Source organism: Pipistrellus hanaki, assembly GCF_964339955.1.
Source record: "Pipistrellus hanaki genome assembly, chromosome: 9".
In the NCBI taxonomy this organism is placed as follows: Eukaryota; Metazoa; Chordata; class Mammalia; order Chiroptera; family Vespertilionidae; genus Pipistrellus; species Pipistrellus hanaki.
In genome coordinates, this window is record NC_140511.1 from 67,381,549 (window position 1) to 67,402,018 (window position 20,470).

At 54.5% G+C, this 20,470-nt stretch overlaps 2 protein-coding genes across 24 annotated transcripts in view; one reads left to right on the top strand and one right to left on the bottom strand.

Moving 5' to 3' along the window:
• Nucleotides 1-9,339, top strand: part of PHF21A (PHD finger protein 21A) — a 161,001-nt gene extending 151,662 nt beyond the window's left edge. For all 23 annotated transcript variants that reach the window (XM_084895314.1, XM_084895317.1, XM_084895306.1 and 20 more), the window contains 4 exons: nucleotides 3,552-3,707; nucleotides 5,789-5,864; nucleotides 6,239-6,342; nucleotides 7,836-9,339. In XM_084895314.1, the coding sequence (XP_084751440.1) occupies nucleotides 3,552-3,707; nucleotides 5,789-5,864; nucleotides 6,239-6,342; nucleotides 7,836-8,093 (594 nt within the window). In that variant the 3' untranslated portion in view covers nucleotides 8,094-9,339. The remainder of the gene's footprint in view (nucleotides 1-3,551; nucleotides 3,708-5,788; nucleotides 5,865-6,238; nucleotides 6,343-7,835) is intronic.
• On the bottom strand, nucleotides 9,097-18,722 carry LARGE2 (LARGE xylosyl- and glucuronyltransferase 2). The gene is made up of 14 exons (XM_084895326.1): nucleotides 18,241-18,722; nucleotides 17,840-18,143; nucleotides 17,456-17,538; nucleotides 17,205-17,328; nucleotides 16,767-16,938; nucleotides 16,536-16,640; nucleotides 15,966-16,078; nucleotides 15,741-15,866; nucleotides 15,487-15,642; nucleotides 15,191-15,351; nucleotides 14,506-14,784; nucleotides 13,806-13,955; nucleotides 13,509-13,704; nucleotides 9,097-13,081 (listed from the first exon to the last, which is right to left on the bottom strand). The coding sequence occupies exons 2-14, from the start codon at nucleotides 18,080-18,082 to the stop codon at nucleotides 12,884-12,886; spliced, it is 2,106 nt and encodes a 701-aa protein (XP_084751452.1). The 5' UTR covers nucleotides 18,083-18,143; nucleotides 18,241-18,722; the 3' UTR covers nucleotides 9,097-12,883.
• Between the last annotated feature and the right edge of the window lie 1,748 nt (nucleotides 18,723-20,470).

Below are 20,470 nucleotides of genomic sequence, written 5' to 3' on the forward strand. Positions count from 1 at the left end.
GAGCTTGGCTTTAGGCTCACCTTCAGGAACATTATCCCTTTAATTACAGGCTCTTAGTAGTCTAAAGCCTGCCCCTCTCCAAAGTGCAAAAGAAAACCATCTGCACATCCTGAGTTAAACTTTCATAAACAACAGAGGAGTGTCATCTGTGGAGGACCAGGTCATGGAGGAGTTCTGTGCTCTGATGGGCGTCCTTCCGTGAACATAGCTGGTGGCCACAGACCCAGCCTTGCTGTCGAGACTCAGTCTTTTGTCCAGCTTTCCTTTGGCAGGAGTCATTGATTGGGTTTTCTGCCTCTCCTGTTAACTACACCAGGAGTCCCTGTGGTAACCTTGTTGGGTGACAGCAATAATTGTCTCAACTTTTTTGAAGTTAAAGCATTGCCCAGGGATGGACAGCTCTTGGTGGGGCTGTCCCCCAGGCATTCTGTGGTTCTGGATGAGTCTCTTTCTTAAACAGTGTTGTTTTTATTTTTTGGCTTTGGGCTGAGGGGGTTTATAAAATGATTTTCTTGAAAGGATCCACTCAGCTCTAATCACAAACTAAAAGCTTCTGCCAGGTTTTATGTCAAAATATAAACACTGTTCTTCTTAGAAATCTAAAGGTAAAAGGAAGCTTTTATAAAACCACTAAATAATGTTGATAACTTCCTAGGTTAAACTTAGTAGAATGGGTTTTTCTAAAAAGATAATTGACTTCTACTTTTACAGTATCTCAACAGTGGCAGTTATTAAAATCAACACACAGGGCTCTGGATATTAGCTTCTGGGTGGCATAAACCCCAATAACATTAATTAAATAGTAAGAGCTGAGAGGCAGGCATTTCCTGGAGATCAATACTGTCTAGAAGGACTTGGTACAAGACACGGCTGGGTGCTGATCCTCAGGATGTTGCCACTGTCATCACTTTTATGAGAAGGGAAGATGAGTTGACATAATTATTCAATTTCTTTAACAAATGATGAAGTTGCCATTGATAAAACCAGGTTTAAAAAAACAAAACAAAACAAAAAAAAAACAACCTAGGCCTCAGCCCTTAGCAAAGAATTATGGGTCAGACATCTTTCACCTTCCCATTTCGTTTATGGTAATTATTCGGCCTTCTCCAGAGCCTAAGCTTTCTGACCTGGTGCAGCACCTTCGTGGGCCTGCCTTTCTGCTTAAGCAGAGAACCAATTCTGTGTGGGTGAAACACATGACTCACATTTCATATTCATTTCTCTGGGTAGTGGTTCTCAGTATGGCCTGGGGGTCCCTGAGACTCTTTCGGGGGGGTCCATAAAATCAAAACTATTTTCATGATCATATTCAAACACTCTTCCAGTTTCATTCTCATTCTCTCAAGCATGAACAGTGGAGTTTCCCAGATATTAAATGACATGATGATGTCATCACTCTGATGGCTAATGGGCAGTGCCTGTGTGTTCTGGGGTTTAAAATTTTCCAATACATATTTTTGTAACTTCCCGGATTCTATAATTATTTCAAAACTAAAATGTTTTAAAACTTTATAAGTAAATATCAGTGTATCTAACTCCCATAAACAAAAGCTCTTTGAGGTCTTTAGGAATTTTAAGAGTGTAACGGGGCCCTGACCGATGTGTCTCAGTGATTAAAGTGTCAGCACATACACTCAAGAGTTGTGGGTTCAATTCTCAGTCAGAGGCACGTACCTGAGTTGCAGGTTGGATCCCTGGCCCCCAGTTGGGGCGCATACAGGAGGCAACCAATCAGTGTGTCTCTATCACATTAATGTTTCTCTCTCTTTCTCTCTCTTCTCCCCCACCCCCTTCCCTTCCACTTTCTCTAAAAATCAATGGAAAAAGTATCCTTGGGTGAGAAGTTAACAACAACAACAACAAAAAGAGTGTAATGGGGTCCTGACACCAAAAGATTAGGAGCTACTTTATGGGCTATATAAAGAGGATACAGTTTTTTTTTCTTTTAGCAATTGAAATAAATTATTTAAGTTTTATTTTATATGTACTCTCCACCTTCCACTTCTTGATCTTCTCCTTATTCAGGAGAAGAGGAAAGTGAGCAGAATTCTTTATCCAACAAATACCTCTGAATAAAATGTGCAGTTTGTCTCATGTACTTCATCGCTGCTAATTCTATCTGTGGTTCATGTAAAGACTCTCTGAAGCTCTAAAATTTGTATAAACTTCATAAAGATGCAGACTTATAACATGGGGCTGAGTTTTAAGAAAAACTAACTCTCTAGAGAAGAGCACTCTCAGCCCGATTCTAAAAATTAAAAGAAAGTCACAGTAACCGAGGGGTGGAACTTGCCTCTTCCAGTGCCTGGAAGCTGAACTGTCGGGCATTCTCATGTAGTATTTTTGCACATTTCTGGATTTCTTTTCTATGGCTCAGAGGTGACATTTTCTTACTCAGGAAGGTTAAAACCCACCCACACTGATTATCGTATAACTTTCCAGCATCTTCTAGCTGGTGGGGAGCCTGGTGAATGGCAGAGAAAGCTCCTTTCCCAGGGAAACGCAGGCCTGGGAAGAAAGGCTCTGCCCAGGTGGTGGGGGTTTATCATGGGAGGAAGGCCTGCTCCTGTGTCACTGCTTCCTGTGCACAAGTTCTGAGTTAAGCCTTTTGGCAAAACAGTCTAGAAACCTAAAACAACACGTTGGCAGGAAAGGTCTGGCCCAGGCCGGGCACTGCCTTTGCTGGCTCCCTCCGACGTCCCTCAGCCTTCCCTGGGTCCAGCGGCATAGTCCTATTCAGAGAATGGGTCAGGGATTCACTTGCTGAAAAATACCTCTTGAATGTGTGTCTCCCCCCCCCCCTTTTTTTTTTTTTATGGTGCCTTCTGTTCACAGAACTCACTGATGGCGGGAGAAGGCACAGAGGGCCCTTCTCGCCTCACCTGGCGAAGTGTTTTACAGGGAGGAATACAGCCTCCAGAATAGAAGGGTCCATTGAACAGCAAATGCCAAATGCTGGAGAACATTGTCAGCTGTTGCTTTGGCTTTTAAAGTCTTCATATTAGGAAGCTCGGTTTAACCAGTTTAATTGGTTCCTGACTTAGTCTTTTCCCATTTGAACTTTCACTATTATCTTTTCTCCCTGAGGAGGCAAAGTGTTTAGTAAAATTCCATTCTTACCTGTTGTCTTTCCCAATCCTTCTAAAGTTTCCCCAAAAATGATAGTTAATGAGAATTGTTTGTATCTTTGGTTTCAGAACATTTTGATGGATGGGTTTTAATGTCATCAAGCTTTCTGATTTGTGGGTTAGACTCTACCAAAATATAACAAATGCTGAGCTATCACCCCTAAAGTTAATGTTGGCCTAGACGACTACAGAGCTTTCCCGTGAAGCTTTAAAACTAAGAATACTGCCCCTGCCCAGGGAACCTCAGCTATATGGGGCAGGTGGGGGCTTGTGCCATCGCTACTTTTCTTGCATACTCTTGTAACATGTTCAATGGAGCATAGCTGATTGTCCTAACACATGTATATGTATCCAGAATGTGCATGTTAACATACACATTTTACCTTTTTGTCCTTTCTCTTACCTCTCTTCTCAATTTCTTAGGGTGATATCCATGAGGATTTTTGCAGCGTTTGCAGAAAAAGTGGTCAGTTGCTGATGTGTGACACGTGTTCCCGTGTGTATCACCTGGACTGCTTAGACCCTCCTCTGAAAACAATTCCCAAGGGCATGTGGATCTGTCCCAGATGTCAGGACCAGGTAGGGGGCATGGGGCAGACATAGGGCGGGGCCAAGGAGGAGCAAAACAACATGGTCGGGTCTTTCTTTCCCCTCTGATCTGGGGGAATGGCAGTCTCAGGCCACGTGAGCCCTGTCCACAGAACGGCTCTCTCCCGCCAGCATCCCTCCCCTCAGAGACGTTCTGTCGTATTCATGAGGCGGCGACTCAGGGTGCTGGTGGAGAGACCCTGATGGCTTCCCTTTATTTGAAATGACTTATGACCTTGACCCTAAAAGTCCATAAGACTTTCTGCCTCATTCTCTAAGATGGGTACAAACCTAGTATATGTTTTTGAAACTCTATATTGAAAATAAAATTCTTTTTTGTTTGCTTGTTTTTGTTAATCCTCACCTGAGGATATTTTTTCCATTGCTTTTCAGAGAGAGTGGAAGGGTAGGAGAGAGGGAGAGAGAGAAACATTGATGTGAGAGAGACACATTGACTGGTTGCCTCCTACACATGCCAGGGGTAAGAAGCAAACCGCAACCCAGGTACAGGGAATCAAACCTACAACCTATCAGTGCCTAGGCCAGCACTCTAACCACTGAGACACTAGCCAGTACTTCCTTAAATGAAAGTATTCAGTCAGTTTCATTCAAATAATAGCAGTTTCACTTTTAACCTGTGTTGTCATCAGGATCAGAGAACTAACTACAGTGGTATCAATATTTCATGGGCTTGAAAGGGAAGCACAAAATCATGCACTACTTAACGACAGGGATACAGCCTGAAAAATATGTCATTGGGTGATTTTGTCCTTGCAAGGGCATCACAGAGCACACTTACACACATCTCAATGGTAACCTGCTGCACACCTAGGTCTAGTCTATTGCTCCTGGGCTATAAGACTCTGTGTCTCATTACTGTACAAACAACATGAGATTAAGTCAAGCACAGGAGAAAATGATGCAATCAAGAGACACAGTTAACATGAGACATATGAGGCTGTAGCCAGCATAGCACAGAATATCGCTGTACAACAAACTTCTTGTTTTTAATAAATAGCACTGTATACTCTAAAGTAAAAAGTATAGCATAGCACATACATATCAGTAGCATAGTTGTCTGTTATTATCAAGTACTATGTACTGTGCATACTGTATGTGTGATACTTTGTGTGACTGGCAGTGCAATAGGTTTGCTACACCAGCAGCACCACGAACACATGTATTCTATGATGTTACTAGGCCATAGGAATTTTTTGGCTCCATTATAATCTTATGGGCCCACGTAGTATATGTGGTCGATCATTGATCAAAGCATTGTACAGCACATGACTGTATGATTAGCTTTTCCCTCCTTCTCTGCTTAGTTTCTGATTTTTTTTTTCTCGCCTATCCATGTATCTTAATGTTTTTATTGTAAGCGGTCTCGTCTCGCTTTTTTAGAAGCAGGCAAAGTATAAATAACAAACAAATAGGTCAGTACTCAGCAGACAATGGGATCCTGCTCAGGTCTTCGGAATTCTGATCTGAGAGAATTCTGGTTTTCCCCTTTTAATCTTGGTCCTCTTGCTACTGTCACCTGGTGTAATTATAGGGACAGTTCTCTCCTTGTTCTCTTCCAGTTGTTGCTTTGTGACCCTCTGATCATTTGCCACATGGGATCTAGATTGCATGTGGTATCAGAGCTGAGACTTCATTTCCTTGGCAAGGCTGCCACTCAGGGGCCTGGAGCTAAAACTGAGACAGGCAGCCCGTGTCAGGTCAAGGACCAAGCCGCCCATGGCTGCAGTCAGTGCCAGCCTGCCGCTTACGCTGCTGGTTCTGCCCGTGGGAGTCAGCAGGAGCCTGTGACACAGATGAAATGATAGGAGGGTCCAGCCTCTCTCTCATTCGGGGCTCAGCGGCTTGGTGTCCCTGCTTTGTACCTCATTCTCTCGGGCTGATCTCTGGAACTTTACAGTCCAGAAAATGTAGAGCAGCATTTCGCAACACTGCCCTCATAATCCCTCCTGGATTTTTATCTGCCCGTAGCTACAGGCACCCTTGCTAGTCATTACACAGGGGACGTGTATTTATACCTCCTTCTCAAGGTAAAATTCTAAAAATCTTTTCAGATGCTAAAGAAAGAAGAAGCAATTCCATGGCCTGGAACTTTAGCAATTGTTCATTCCTATATCGCCTACAAAGCAGGTAAAGAGTTACCATACGCTCTCTTGTGTAATCTTCCCTTGTTTTAAAAAAAAAAAAAAAAGTACTGGAAGGAAGGATTTGCTTTGTTTTAAAAAGGAAATTTAACGTTAAAAAATGAAAAGCTGCCAGTGAATGAAGTGGAAGATTGTGTAGCACTTTCTTGGGAGGAAGAATGGGAAGTAGATCTCGTTCCTGTGAAGCCAGGCTGAAGCCCCTGGCAGTCCTCTCAGCATGCCTGTGCACGGAAAGGCGGAAGGGGGGTCCTGTGCACCGACTGGGGCTCGGGGAACTTTGGGGAGATCTTCTTTGGCAAACATTCTGAACACTGGCCTTTTCAAAGAATGTATTGTTAAAAACAATTCTTTTTTTTCCAGCTAAAGAAGAAGAGAAACAGAAGTTACTTAAATGGAGTTCAGATTTAAAACAGGAACGAGAACAGCTAGAGCAGAAGGTGAAACAGCTCAGCAGTTCTATAAGTGTAAGTGAGCCTCCTGCCTTCGGCGATACAGCAGACACACAGTTTCCCGTGCACATAACAGCTCGTGTGGCCCCCAAGGGTCGGTTCCCATCCTTTAGCTTATAGCACAGCGACTTGGCAGCTGGAAAATTTGCCTCCTGTTGGAGTTGCCCTCAGGCACAGGGGGCCGTTGGTATACGGTGCCTTAGCCAAGCTCTGGAACATCCTCTTGGTTTTGGTCTGAGAGCAAGCATTTCCAGTCTCCTGGCGCCGAGGTGGATTAGAGGCTGCAGCCATGTAGCCATCACCCCCGGGCATCCTGAGCGTGTTTGCGAGGAGTGTGGAGCCTGACCAGCCCCACATAGAAGTCTTTCCGGTCGCCCGAGCTAGTGAGTCCGTCCACACGGCCCAGCCCTTCCACTCTTTCTTCCCCACCGTGCTGTTTGCGTTTCTAGGTTTCCCTGACCAGCCTGAGGAAGAGGGGTTTCTAGAGACAAGTTTGGAAGTAAATACTCCCCAGCCTGCCGTGTCCAGGTGGGAAAGAGAGTTGTACTTGTAACAGAGATTCAGAGGCTCCGCCCAATGGGCAGGTTCCCCACTGAGTAGGTGCTGTCACGTGAGGCGGCCTCAGCCTCAGACACTGGGTGGTGTCCTGGACTTGGTGACGGTTGAGCTGACCCACTCACCTGCTTTCCTCCCTCCCCACCATCCTACCTGTGGCATGCAGATCTCACATCTCTCCCGCCTAGAGCAGGAGCTACCAGGTGTGAGAGGCTGAGGGCAAAGGATTGCAGGTAACAGCAGGAGGGGTTCTGTTGGCTGAAGTCTGATCCTCCTGCATCGCTGTCCCGCCCCAGGCTCTGAGACTAAGTTCTTGCTGACCGAGTGGTCCTCGGGAGGCCCTCCGGTCGCACAGACACCCCTGGCTTGTTTTCTACCCTGGAAAGCTCAGTCCGGTCCTGACCACATTAGCACTGGCAGGCATGGAAACACACCTGCCCAAACCAGCCTCAGCGCCTGCGGGAACTTTGTTTTTAATTCTTACCTGGGGTATGTTTTTACTGATTTTAGAGAAGAAGGGAGAGGGAGTGAGAAGCATTGATGTGAGAGAAATATCAACCTCCTAAATGCTCCCCGAGTCCACCACCTGGGTATGTGCCCTTAGCGGGAACCAATCCTGCGACCCCCCAGGGTGTGGGATGATGCTCTGACAAACAGCCACACTGGCCAGGCTGAATTGTGCTTTTAAAATGACTTATTTCATAGCATTGGAGCGGTAATTCACCTTTGGTGTGAGTCCCGGTGTGAAGTAGAGTTGGCTTTAAACCACTCGTTTGCCCTCTGTCTCTTGCCTCTGGGGCCTCCTCCTTCCTTGGGTGGTGGCTCCCACTCCTGTGGAGCGGAACAGGCCCGGGGCTGCACACCAGCCAGCGAGGACCCTTCTGCCGCAGAGGCTGGCCGCCCTGGCAGCAAGGCCGCAGGCTCAGTGCCACCGCCCTTCTCGTTTGCTGCAGAAATGCATGGAAATGAAGAACACCATCCTGGCCCGGCAGAAGGAGATGCACAGCTCCCTGGAGAAGGTGAAGCAGCTGATCCGCCTCATCCACGGCATTGACCTCTCCAAACCCGTAGACTCTGAGGCCACTGTGGGGGCCGTCTCCAACGGCCCGGACTGCACCCCCCCTGCCAACGCCGCCACCTCCACGCCAGCCCCCTCCCCCTCCTCGCAGAGCTGCACAGTGAACTGTAACCCGGGGGAAGAGACTAAATAACAGCGCCCTGCCAGAAGCCACGGGATCCCGGCGGCCAGGAGAGCAGAACACTGAAGACTCTAGGAAAGCAAAGCCGGATTTCTTCTGGAAAGTACAGAATTCTTTTGGTTCTTTGGTTCCAGAGAGAGAGAAGATGCTTGTGCCAGGTGGCACCAGAGTTTGCCAATTGATCCTTCTTATTCTGTGTGTACATGCAAAGATTGGACCATGTTACATGAAATAGTGCCAGCTGGAGGTTCTTTGCCAGCACCATGCCAAGTGAAATAATATATTTACTCTCTCTATTATACACCAGTGTGTGCCTGCAGCAGCCTCCACAGCCACGATGGGTTTGTTTTTGTTTTGTTGGGTGGGGAGCAGGGACGGGCGGAGGGAGGAGAGCAGGTTTCAGATCCTTATTTGCCGAGCCGTTCGTTTAGGTAGAGAAGACAAGTCCAAAGAGTGTGTGGGCTTTCCCTGTTTCTAAACTTTCACTACTATAAAACCAAAAAAAGGAAATCGAGATTTAACCAACCCCAGTGCCCAGAGGAGGGATGGGGAGGGGATGGGAGGGAGCCGGGGTGGGAAAAGTATATCAAATAAGCAGTGTTTCTTATTGTGTGTGGTGGGCCGCAGCGCGGGCAGAGCTGGGCACAAGGACAGCCATCGGGTTCTTCTCTGAGCGCTCGCTCCCCCGCCGCCGCGGGCGCCCCGCCGCGCCCCAGGTTCCTTCCCTGCTCTGGCAAACGTAGACCGTGGGTCCCTTCCCTCTCCCAGGACAGGCACAGCCAGGCTCAGCCAGCCCTTGCCCAGGGCGGGGAAGAAGGGTGTGTGTGTGTGTCAAGGAAGGAAAAAAGGTGGATCAGTGATTTTACTTGAAAACAAGCTCCATCCCCTTTCTATATTTATAAAAGAAGATCCTGAGCGTAGCAGCACACGGCCAGGTGTGTGTGAGTTGAATGGAGACGTCTCTCTTTTTCTTTTTTTAATTTTTGTTTTTGTTCTTATTTTCTTTATTAAAAAAAAAAAAAAGTTTTATTTTATTGTTTATTTTACTTTTTTTGGTAACAAAAACTAAACTAAGGAATAGAAAAGCTGTTTTTCAGGCTGACAGTCAGCTAAGGGTAGTCGAGACCTTGCATGGTAGAATAGGAGCCATAGTGTCAGTGAGGTCCAGTGAGTCTGTGTGAGTCCTTGTGTCATCGTCGGGCACTGTTTTTTTATGCAAGGGCAAAATCTTTGTATCTGGGGAAAACAACAACTTTTTTTTAAATTAAAAAAAAAAGAAAAATAAAAGATATTGAGGTCTTCCTAGTGTTACTTAAATTAAGATCAAGGTAAGAAACATTGTAAAAAAAAAAAAATTACAAAAGTGCTATTTGTTTCCTAAAAACAGTGATTTCTATTAAAAAAGGTGTCAGAACTGGAGAAAATGCTGTGTAGTTATAATTTTTTAGCACAGAACCTGCTGATCATGATGCCATTTTGCTGTGTTGTGTCTCCGTGGTTTCTGACCGGGGATGGCTGCGGGCCTGCCGGGCAGGGACGGAGCGCTCCCACTAGCCCCTCCTCAGAGAAGACTGCCCTCCCTTCTTGGTGCAGGGATCTGGCTCCTGCTTTTGAAACCCAAATGGAGTGTGGATGGTTATCGAGGGCCTACCCACTATCCCCACGGATTTTGCTAGAAAAAGGCTGGTGCCTAAATAAGATCCCTTCCTTTGGTGCTGCTCTTGGTCTTTCAGCCACCAGCATTCCGAGTGCCTGGGGGACAGCTTGGAAGGAAATGGCCAGGGAAGCTCATTGGTGCCTGTGCACCCCAGCCTCTGGGAGGGGGCAGGGGGCAGGCTGGCTGCCTCAGCCCTTGGTGCTCAGAAAGAACAAAGGAATGCGGTTTCTCAAGGTTACATGGTGTGTCCGAGACAGACAGCCCCAGGTGGCCTTTGTATCTGTCTTGCCTTCCAAGAGAGGTCTAAATTTCCAGCCCCTTTCTCTGCCTGCTGGCTCCAGGCACCAGAGATGGACTTCACTCCACTCTGCCCACCCACAGGCTTCCTGGGTAACCTTTGGCCAAGATCTCTGTGCTTGCCTTGGCTGGCTCGTCTCCTTAAAAACCAGGGTTCGGAAAGGCTTGGACCATCTCTGTCATCTTGCCTGCGGAAGATAAATTTTGTCAGGTGTGTGCTCTGGCCGGAGTTCTTGGCCCAGCAGGAGGGAGGCAGAGGCCGTGCTCCCCAAGCCCTCCCAGGACCCCTCCCCCAAGCCCACCCTGTGCCTCCTACTGGCCAGAGTCTAGGAGGGAAAAGACAGGTTCCATTAACTTCTCCCTCATCCAGTTAGACCCAGAGAGACACTTCTTGGGTGAAACGTCTCACCTCCACCAGCGGTTTTCATCCATCTTCCCAGGGAGGCCCCAGGAGGGGACTCTGGGCTGTGCAGGCCTCAGAGGCAGGACTGAGAGGTTGCCTGAGGGGGCAGAGAGGAGCTCCCGTTCCTCACGCAGAAACCAAGGTGCTATGTCTCGTCAGGGAGCGGAGGAAGTGCCTGGGCTAGTCGGAGGAGTAGCTGGCGGAGGTTCAGAGCTCAGCCCTGTCTCGGGTCCCTCCCGTTCGACTTGTCTGGGCCCAGAAGCTGGGAAACCATCATCACGGGGGCCTCGCTCAGGAAGGAGCTGCCGGAGGATTGGGTGGGGGCAGGACTGGAATTGGCGGGTGCTTTGCCTGTGAGCAGTCCCTCTCTGACTGTGCCTCGGGTGGGAGGTCGGAATGTCGATTCTTCCTGAAGTTCAGCTGTGAGCCAGTTGGGGCGTCAGCCAGTATAGGGTACAAAAATGCAACCCTGCCCAAGCCCACATTCTGGACTCAAATTCTAAGACACCCCTTGCCACAAAGAAAACGCCCTTGTCACCCAGTCTCTTCTTCCTCTCTGTCCCCCAGGTCTGTGGGTGCCTGTGACCACCTGAGACACCCTTCTCCCTCCTTCCCTTCGTTCCCCACACCCGAGGTTAGCCGCTGCCAGGTACATCTGAGACCAGCTGGCTTTGTAGTCACTTCAGAGGCCCGGCACCCGCTGGCCTGGGACCAGGTAGCTGCCCACCTGGCGCTTGGTCACGGGGCCCATTCATTATCAGGCCTGTGTCCCGGAGGCAGTGAGGTCATGTTGCTGTCATCTTCCCGCTCAGCTCACTTTCTTGCCAATGTGGCCTGCAGGTCCTTTTTCTTTCAAGGAGCCTGCCCGGTCTTGTCTCCCCTCCTCTGAGCTCATCCGGAGTTCTGCTTTCTTCCTTCCTTATCAGGCCCGTGGGGGCAAACCTGCTGGTTGTGCCTGGCAGGGAGGCCCTCGTGGGGCCTGCAGACGGCCATGGCAGCCTCCAGCTGGCAGCACCTGAGTGCCCGGTGTCCCTCCAGGAGCTGCCTCCGTGTCCCTGCTGCTGCTGGGCTCAGCAGGCGGCACGAACGGGTGCATTTGCTTCCCCCGCGCCTCTCCCACGAGGAGGGCCGTTTCTGCGCGCCCGTCTGAGTGTACCTGCCTCTCTGCCACCTCCTCCCTGTACTTCCTCTGGGGCCAGCGGCACCTCCTTGGGCTCTCACACCCAACACGCCCCAAGTGGTTCCTCCCTTCACTGCCTCTTAGGGTGTGGTCTTCTTATTTTTCCAAGGGCTTCTTAGGAGACTCGCTCCAGGGTCCAAAGGCTCTTGGGGTGGTGAGATGGATGGTGGCCCAGGAACGTTTTCCAGGCCCTGGGTTCTCGATTCCATGGCCTCCGTTAGACGGAGGCAGCTGTGCTCTGTGGACATGACTGGGCCTCTCCCCACCCCTCAGCTGGGCACCGTTGCCAGGAAACAGGAGGCTGCCCATTCTCACCCTGAGACTCTGCCTGCCATTCTCAGTGTCAGCGCCTGGCCAAGCAGGGAGGGGGTGGCCGGAGACAACTGACCCTCCCACTAATATGAGGGGGAGGAAGCTGGGAGTCACACCCTGCCTAGAACTGGGGTGGAACTCTTCAAAGCAGCCCTTTCCAAGGGAGAGCGGGGCTCACCAATCGCACCTGCTTCCCCCGTCCACAAGGCTCTCTTGAACCCCGAGGACACCCTGTCCTGCACCGCAGCCTTTGGCCCCTGCCCTCCCAGTGTCGTTGGGCCTTGGCCCAGGGTAAGCTGCAGCCAGGCAGGACAGGACAGGCAGCCAGGGGTCAGCACACTCTGAGCAGAAGAGCCAGCCAGCCCCCACCTGTCATTGTCCACGCCCTTTGTGATCTCAGTCTTGGTAGAACTTGTATTTGGAGTTTTGTGCTTCAAAGTTTTTGTTTGTTTGATTTTTTTGTTTTGTTTTGAGGGGGTGGGGGGGATACAGAGCAGCTGATCAATTTGTATTTATTTATTTTAACATTTTACTAAATAAAGCCAAATAAAGTCTCTCAGCCTCATGGTGTTGGGTTTGGGGCCAGGGAGGGAGGGCAAGACACACTCCAGTCACAGCCTCTGGTGGAGGCCGGGCCCAGCGAGACTGAGTCACTCCCTGGGCCCATGGATGCCTCATGCCCCAAACCAAGAAGAACATAGTAACACAGAGCTTTTAAACATTCATTATGAAACAGTGGTGCACAGTTGAGGATGAGGGAACCAGCCCCAAACCAGCTGGGGCAGAGGGAGAGCAGACCCCAGTGACAGAACAGCCAAGGGGGGGCCCCAGGCCCCACCCTAGATGCTCCACTGCAGCCCTTCCCACAGAGACCTTAAATAATTTAAATAACGGAGTGAGCGAGAGCCAAGGCCAAGGGCAGCGGAGAGCCACGCAGGCCCAGCCTTGGGAGGTCAGGGCTGCTGCAGGGCAGTGAGGTATTTGAGGGCAGCAGCCCCGTAGTGGCGGGACAGGTCCTGGAGGAACTCGTCCTTAAGGGCCTGCAGGCAGCCTCGATAGGTGGTGCTGGAACGGAAGCGGGAGATGTCCAGACTCGGGGTGTGTGGCAGGTGGATGGTGAAGGCCTCTGGCAGCACCAGGAACTCGTATTCCTGCAAGGGTAGGGCAGAGCAGTGGTCAGTGCCTGGGCTGGGGGGTGGGGAGCAGGCTTACCCAAGAGTAAGATGACCAGACGTCCCAATTTTTAACAATTTGTCCCGTGGCGTTTTAAAAAAAAGTCCCAATTTTTGGAAAGAATCTTTTAAATCTTTTGGACTTTTCTAAAACGTTTGCCTTGGGACGCGGGATAAATAGTTAAAAATCAGGCCTGTCCCACCAAAAGCAGGACATATGATGACCTTACCCAAGAGCCTCTAAGAGCCAAAGCCAGGCCAAAGGGCCGATAACAGTAGCTCTACAGAAGGGTGGGACTTCCTGTAGCGCTGCCCCATGGGGCAGGGTGTCCCGCTGAGACAAGGTGAACTCCCCGGGCCTGGAGGTACTTAAACCGAAGCTGGAGACATGAAGGATCCCCCTCACCTGTGCATCCAGCTCCATGATGTGGGCCACCTTGTTCCAACCGAAGCCCACAAAGCGGGGGTCATAGCGGGGACAGTCACGGGGTACCACCACGTAGGGCTCGTAGTCCATGGCCCACTGCACACGGTACGGGGCCTGAGCCTCCCGCCAGCGGGCATAGTCTGTGGGCATGTGACCCCGGGGCCACTCGTGGTGCCTGCGGAGCCGGACAGGGCGAGGAGCCAGGCTGAGGCTCAGAGCTTGTGGGTGGCGGGGGCTGGTACGGGGAATGGGGGACAGAGCAGGGTCCTGTCCTACCTGAAGGTGTGGACAGAGCCGGCTTCTAGCAAGGCCAGCAGGTCAGCCTTGGAAGAGGGGAAGCTGAACTGGTAGTGCAGGGTCTCGAATGCTGGCACCACCAGGGCTGCCTTCCGCCCGCTGCCCAGCTCCAGCTGCTCAATGGAAGCCCTGAGGAGGCAGCACCGTGAGGGAGGGCCGGCCCAGCCTCCAGCCCTGGGGCTAGTTACTCTCTTGCGTCTGTTAGCCATGGGCTCGACTCTTAAAGGCCGGCTCACCCTGCCGCCCATTAGCAGGCAGACACGAGTGGGACAGCTGTGGGAAGCAGTCCATCCACCCCCACCCCTGCCTCCCCTGTGGCAGCCCAGGGAGAAAGTGTGACCCCGGCCCTAAATAAGGTGACCGGATCGTCCCGCTTTTGGCGGGACAGCCCCGATTTTCAACAATTTTCCCCACGTCCCACGGCGTTATAAAAAAGTCCCGATTTTTGGAAAGAATCTTTCTAAAAATCTTTCTGAAAATCGGGACTTTTTTAAAATGCCGTGGGACGTGGGGAAAAATTGTTGAAAATCGGGACTGTCCCGCCAAAAGCGGGACGATCTGGTCACTTTACCCTAATACAAACCCCATTCTACAGAGAACACTAAGGCCCAGAAGGGAGCAGGGACCCGCTGGCCTAGGGTTCTGATCCCAACCGCATACCACTCCCACCCCCACCCACCTGAGGTAGTCGTAGAGGGAGTAGGCGGGCAGGAAGTCAATGTCGCTGAGGAACACGTAAGGCGTGAGGGCCTGGGTCAGGGCCACGTTGCGAATCTGGTTGATGGGGTAGAGGGGACCCTCCCGGTACACCACGTGGTAGGCCACATCCTGCCGGGCAGAGAGCACCTCCGAGGCCTCGACGAAACGCAGGAACTGCTGGGCCTCTGCGTCTGTCAGATACAAGGCCAGGCTCATGGGGCCCGGCCAGTGCCTGCACAGGGCCTCCAGCATCTGCAGCCTGGGGTGAGGGGAGCGGTCAGCCAGGGAGGGCTGGAGTACCTCCCGGGTTAGCTGCTACGGACACCCCCTCAAATGACTGAGCTCATTTTCTCATCTGTCCGATGAGAATGACCCGCCTGGTGGGGTAATGGTGAAGATGAAATAAGACCGGCTTCACCATTGCCCCACCAGGCGGGTCATTCCCATCGGACAGATATGAAGACCTGCCCCTGGTCCCACAGCCACGGAGGAGCACCACCAGCCAGCTGAGTGATTCCCAAAGCCCATGCTCCTCCCACCACATCCGTTGTTTCCAACTTCGGGAACTCCCGAGGCAGCAGGCACGGAGAGCTCTTCCTTCCACAGGACACCTGCCTCTCCAAGGCCCAGGCCCAGCCCCCGGGGGCTGCCTGCCGCATCCTCACCGGTCCATGGAGAGCTGCGCCACCAGGGTGACGTCGTGGGGCCGGGGAGGCGGCGGCTCGTGGGGCAGGAAGGTGATGTGCACGCGGTGCACCGTGAGCTGCTGCTGCCGGAACTCGAAGCAGGCGTCTTCCTCGTCCAGCTGGGCCAGGGCCTGCTGCAGCTGAGGGGGTCGAGGGCAGGAGGACCGGGCTGGGGCAGGAGGCCAAGTCCCCAGACCAAGCTGGGTCCCACCAGGGCGGAGAGGGGCGGGATCCCCCGCCCCCCCACAAGGCCAGGGAAGGCAGGTCCCTCTCACCCGCTCGGCCTCCGGGGGGCGCGGGCTGGGGCACCCAAAGAGCTCCCTCCGCAGCAGGTTCCCGTCGTGCTCCAGGAAGGTCAGGTAGAGGTTGCGGAAGAACTCCACGTGCTTGTTCTTCACTCGCAGCTTCTTCGGGGAGTTCCAGTGGACCGCCTGGGACCCGGGAAGGTATCGGTGCGGGGGATGGAGGCAGGAGTCCCCACCCTTGGCCCCCCCGCCCTCCCCCTACTCAGCTCCCCACCCCCACTCACCTTGATGTCAGCCGCCTCCAGGTAGCAGCGCTCGGCCAGCGTGTGGTCGGACAGCTGCACGTTCCAGACGCAGGGCAGGGGCCGCACCAGCGCCGGGTGCCCCTTGATTACAGCGTTGAAGATGTCCTGGGCAGAGACAGCTATCTATCTCACCTTGGCCCTGAGCCTGCCCCCTGTCCCGCCCGCGCCCCCCCCCCCCCAAGCCTGGGCTCCCCCGCCCCAGACCTGGTCGGCCAGCGAGGTGGCGGGCAGGGTGAGGAGCTCCTGGGTGGCTGTCAGCTTCCACATCTGCTCCCAGCCGGCCTGCCGAAGCCGGTCCAGCCACAGGAGGATGACACCTGCCACAAGGAGGAGAAGTCACCCCCACCTGGGACGACCCAGCTCCGGGGCCAGGGGCATGAGGGATTCTTGGGAATGCTTGTTTTTTGAATTGGTACTTTCTGTCAGGGGCAAGGACAACCTCTATAAACACTCAACCCTCTTGGGGGTGAAGGGGAGTCACTGCACAGCTTCCAGAGCCTGTCCACAACCGTCTTCTCACATTCGGTGATCCGGGGGCGGGTAAAAGCCCCATTGAATGGATGAGAAAACTGAGGCGCAGAGAGACTAAGGGACTTGGCCAAAGTCATCCAGCAGGCACAGCCAAGGTTGGCACTGTCTTCTGGCTCTTCTCCCAGTGTCCTTTCTCCTGCACTGTTCTTCCTGGGGGCTTCCTAGCATTCTGTGCCCCCTGCCCAGTCCCTGGAGTCCACGAGCCAGTGGCCACCCCACCACCACCACCACCACCATCCCCACCTGTGTTAAATCCCCTGCCCAAGGCAGGCCACGGCTTGTGGTTCCTCCAGAGGTTGCCCAGGTACCAGTCGCTCTGATTCTCCACGAGACCGATCACCTGCTCATCTGGGAGGGGAGGGCATGAGGGAGCTGCTTGAGGCTACCCCAGGCCCTTGGCTCAGGGCTAGGCCGGGGGGGGGGGGGGGGGGGCCTCCGAGGGGGCTTGGCTGGGGCGGGTCCCAGGCCTCTCACCAGAAAAGTGAGCAAAGAGTGCCCAGAGCTCTGCAATGTCGGCGGCGAAGGTGACATCTGTGTCCAGGACAATAACCCGGGCCAGGTCAGGAGGCAGGGCACCCGGCAGCACCAGCTTCATGAGCCCGTAGAGGCCAGAGTAGTGCTTGTTGGGGATCCAGGAGACCTGGGGCTGTGGGTGGGAAGGGCAGGGCATGAGCCTGGCAGAGAAGAGCCCACCAGCCTCAGAACATACGCAGCGTGGCACAAGGGAAAGAAGGGGTGAGCGCCAGGAGGGGTGAGGGGTTTGAGCTTCAGTGGGTGTGAGGGAACGGTTCCAGGCAGCTCTAACCTCTCCTCTCCTCCCCCCACCCCACCCCCCACCCCCACCCCACGCCCTGGGAGGAAGGGGTGGGGAGGAGGTAGGCTGGGGAGGATTAGAAGGGCCAGGGCTCCTGCCTTGAGCTCATCTGCGTCATAGAAGCTGACACGGACAGCGGGCACCATCCATGTGTGAAAGAGCGTCTCCAGAATGTTCCTGGCCACGGCATCGGTCACCAAGTGGAGGTGCAGTGGGTTTTTCCTTTGGGAGGGACAGGAGAGGAAAGCTGGGACACCAGGGGACAAGCCCCACCCCAAGCGGCTCAGAAGTGGAAAGACTTCTTTCCTGCCTCCCCGCCTGGCGGCCCCTCCCCCCACACCTGGCCTACCTGTAGAAGAGCAAGGACTTGACCAGCGTGATGACGTCTCGGCTGGTTTTGTGCCCGGCACACACGATTGCCACGTGCAAGAGCTGGGGGAGGGGGCGACACTGAGGCTGTAACCTGTGTTAAATCAGGGAGGACCACGGCTGGGCCAGCGCAGTGCAGCCCGCCAGGCACCTGAGCTGGGGAGGAGGGGCGGGGAGGGGGGCAGAGTCCACCCCCTCCCCCCTGTCATTTCACAAATGGGGAAACGGACACCTGTAAGGGGAGGCGCGAACCCCAGGCGCCCCAGCTGGCTGGCCACAGCGCCAGGTGCTGTGACTCCCACAGGTGGCCAGGTGGCCGCTGGGCGCCGGGTCTCCCGCCGCCGGGGGCCCCCTGCACACCCACCTCGCACTTGGGGGGCAGCGGCCGCGGCAGGACGCAGTCGGAGCGGTTGTGGCCCCCGAGGTCCGCCTGCGGGTGCGGGTCGCCGGCAGCAGCGCCCCGCAGCCGCCCGTCGGGGGGGACGCGCGGCGGCAGCGCGCAGGGGAAGGACGCCAGGTGCCCGCCGAGCAGGAAGAAGCCGAGCAGCAGCAGCAGCAGCAGCAGCGCCGCGGCCCCCAGCGCCCGGGGGCGCCCTCGGGGCAGCATGGCCGTCTGCGGGGCGCTCAGGGCGGGGCGCGGCCCCGGGCTGCGGGCTCCATCGCCGGCCCTGAGGATCCGGGGAGAGAGGAGGGTCCTCAGCCTTGGGCGGCGGGGCCCCGACGGCCGCCCGTCCCCCGCCCTCCCGCGCTGGGCCGCCACCTCACCTAGTCCTGCGGCTCGGGGAGCAGGTCCTTTCTCTTCCCAAAGCCAGGCGGGGTGCCGGGGAAAAAGGGGGGTGAAAGCGCAGGCCAGCCCCGTCCGAGCAGGAGCCGGCCCCGCCCCCAACCTGGGTTCAGGTTTCACCTCCGCTTGGCTGAGCCCGAAGGGGCGGGGAGACCCCCGGGCGGGGAGGCCCGGCCCCGCCTCCGCCCCGGCATCCGACCCCCACCCCCAGCTGGGGAGGAACCCAGGTAACCTGCCCCCCTCGCCGCCCCCCCCCCCCAGACTGGAGGAAGTGGGGGGCCGCCTTGGGAAGGCTCAGTCCCAGGTGCCTGCTCTGAGCCCATCCCCTTCTTGGCTGCCCTGGGGCCTCCCCTCCTCCCCTTCACCTCCCTCCCGGGGTGGGTGGGGCCCTGACCCTGGCCCGGAATGGAGGGGCTGCCCAGTCGGGAGGCTGGAATGCGGGCCCCGGGGTCAGGGACACCTGCTCTGCGAACGGGAGGCGGACACCTGCTCCGGGCACTGGAGGCCCGGGGCCAGGACGTGCCCCGGAGCCATGGAGCATCCGAGTCTCCTTCCTGATCTTCTCTCCGCTCCCCACGCAGTCCAGGTGGCCCCGCCAAGCCCGGAGGGGGGGAGCGGGGGGGAGGGGGGCTGGGACAAGGCGCCTCGGGACGGCTGCCTTTTTCTTGCCCAGGAACTGGCGAGAGACCTCACTGACGCGGGGCCTGGATTCCCCGACTCCGGCCTGGATGAGATTGTGCGGGGTCCCGCCTGGACCTCCTCCTCCTCCGCTCCCCCGCCCCCGCCCCCGCCCCCCACTGCAGGCTCCAGCCTAGCCTTTGCCCTGAATTGGGGAGGGGAGAGGCAGGGACGCTGTGGACCACGAACGACAGTCACGGTTGACTGAGCGTGTTACTCCGTGCCAGGCTCGGTGCTGTGGTTCCACAGGCTGCATCGCAGACATGAGTCCCGTGACACAGGCGTTCTTCTCCCTGAGAGTTAAAGGGACCAGTTAGAACACCCGGGCTTCTTCCCCAGCCCCTGCCCTGCAGGCCGCTCCCCGCTGCTCCTCCCTGAGGGTTTCCTGCCCCAGGACTTGCCCTTGGTTCCTTCTGCCTGGATTCCGCCAGGCTCTCACCAGGCCTGCCCCTCCTCCCACATCCCTAGGTTATTTTCTTCCTAGCACTCTTGAAATTGGGCCTTTTTATGTAGATACGTAGATAACCTGTCTCTCCCACAGCTGGTGTCTGCTCAAGGGTCTGGGTCCCCAACACCCAAGCAGAGCCTGGCCATACCCAGTAAGTGGTGCTGAAAGTGGATGGGACCCCCTGGGCCCTTCCTGACTGGGAAGGGGGCCCCGTCTGGGTCTTTTAGCCCAACATCCAGCTCTAAAAAGTGAGGGCCTGGGCGGTCCCAAGCCCCCAAAAAGCTGTAACAAAGCTTCCCAGCCTGAGACCCTCAAGCCTCCGCTGAGAGGCCAGGATGCCTTTCTCTGGGGGATGAGGATCTTTGGGCCTTTGGAGGCCAGAGGCAATGGTTGCCATGGAGATGGATGGCAGCCCCTTGTAGATGTGGGAATTGAGAGATGAGGAGCTGCAGGGACGACCCCGGCATCTGGAGCTTTGAGCTTCCAGCCCCTCTAACGCTTATCTCTAGCTTGGAGCTGGATGGGGAGTGGGTGAATCTTTCTGCAAGACCCTCAATAGACTCTCTGAGGGGGGTAAATTTGAGGGAGCAAGTAGGGTACACAGTCAGGGCCTGGCAAGGGAGTTTGTGGAGGGAGCTGGACCAGCATCTGGGACTGAGAGGGACTATGGTCACTCACAGTGCTGGCCCTGCTCCTTACTCAACCTTACCCTTTAGGGCACATGTGTCAAACACAAGGCCCGCGGGCCAAATCCAGCCCGCCAGGCCTTGCAATGTGGCCCGCACCGCGCTGTCATCACTGCACTCCGCTGTCAGTTTATGACTGTTCAGTAAACCATTTGGCCCGCGATTTAGGCTGGATTTTAGATTTTGGCCCCTTCTCTGATTGAGTTCGACACCCCTACTTTAGGGTAAGGTGACCAGATCGTCCCGCTTTTGGCCAGACAGTGCTGATTTTTAACAATTTTTCCTGTGTCCCGCGGCGTTTTAAAAAAGTTCCGATTTTTTTTTTTTTTTCCTCCGAGACTGGTTTGGCTCAGTGGATAGAGCGTCAGTCTGCAGAGTGAGGGGTCCCAGGTTTGATTC

What these genes read in the sequence shown, in the direction of transcription:
- LARGE2 (XM_084895326.1), bottom strand. Translation starts at nt 18,082, where the DNA reads ATGCTGCCCCGAGGGCGCCCCCGGGCGCTGGGGGCCGCGGCGCTGCTG. An exon ending in GGGCAGGGGATTTAACACAG is followed by an intron (nt 16,079 to 16,535) that starts GTGGGGATGGTG and finishes TCCTTGTGGCAG; the next exon opens with GTGTCATCCTCCTGTGGCTG. An exon ending in GGCTCTGTCCACACCTTCAG is followed by an intron (nt 13,705 to 13,805) that starts GTAGGACAGGAC and finishes CCGGCTCCGCAG; the next exon opens with GCACCACGAGTGGCCCCGGG.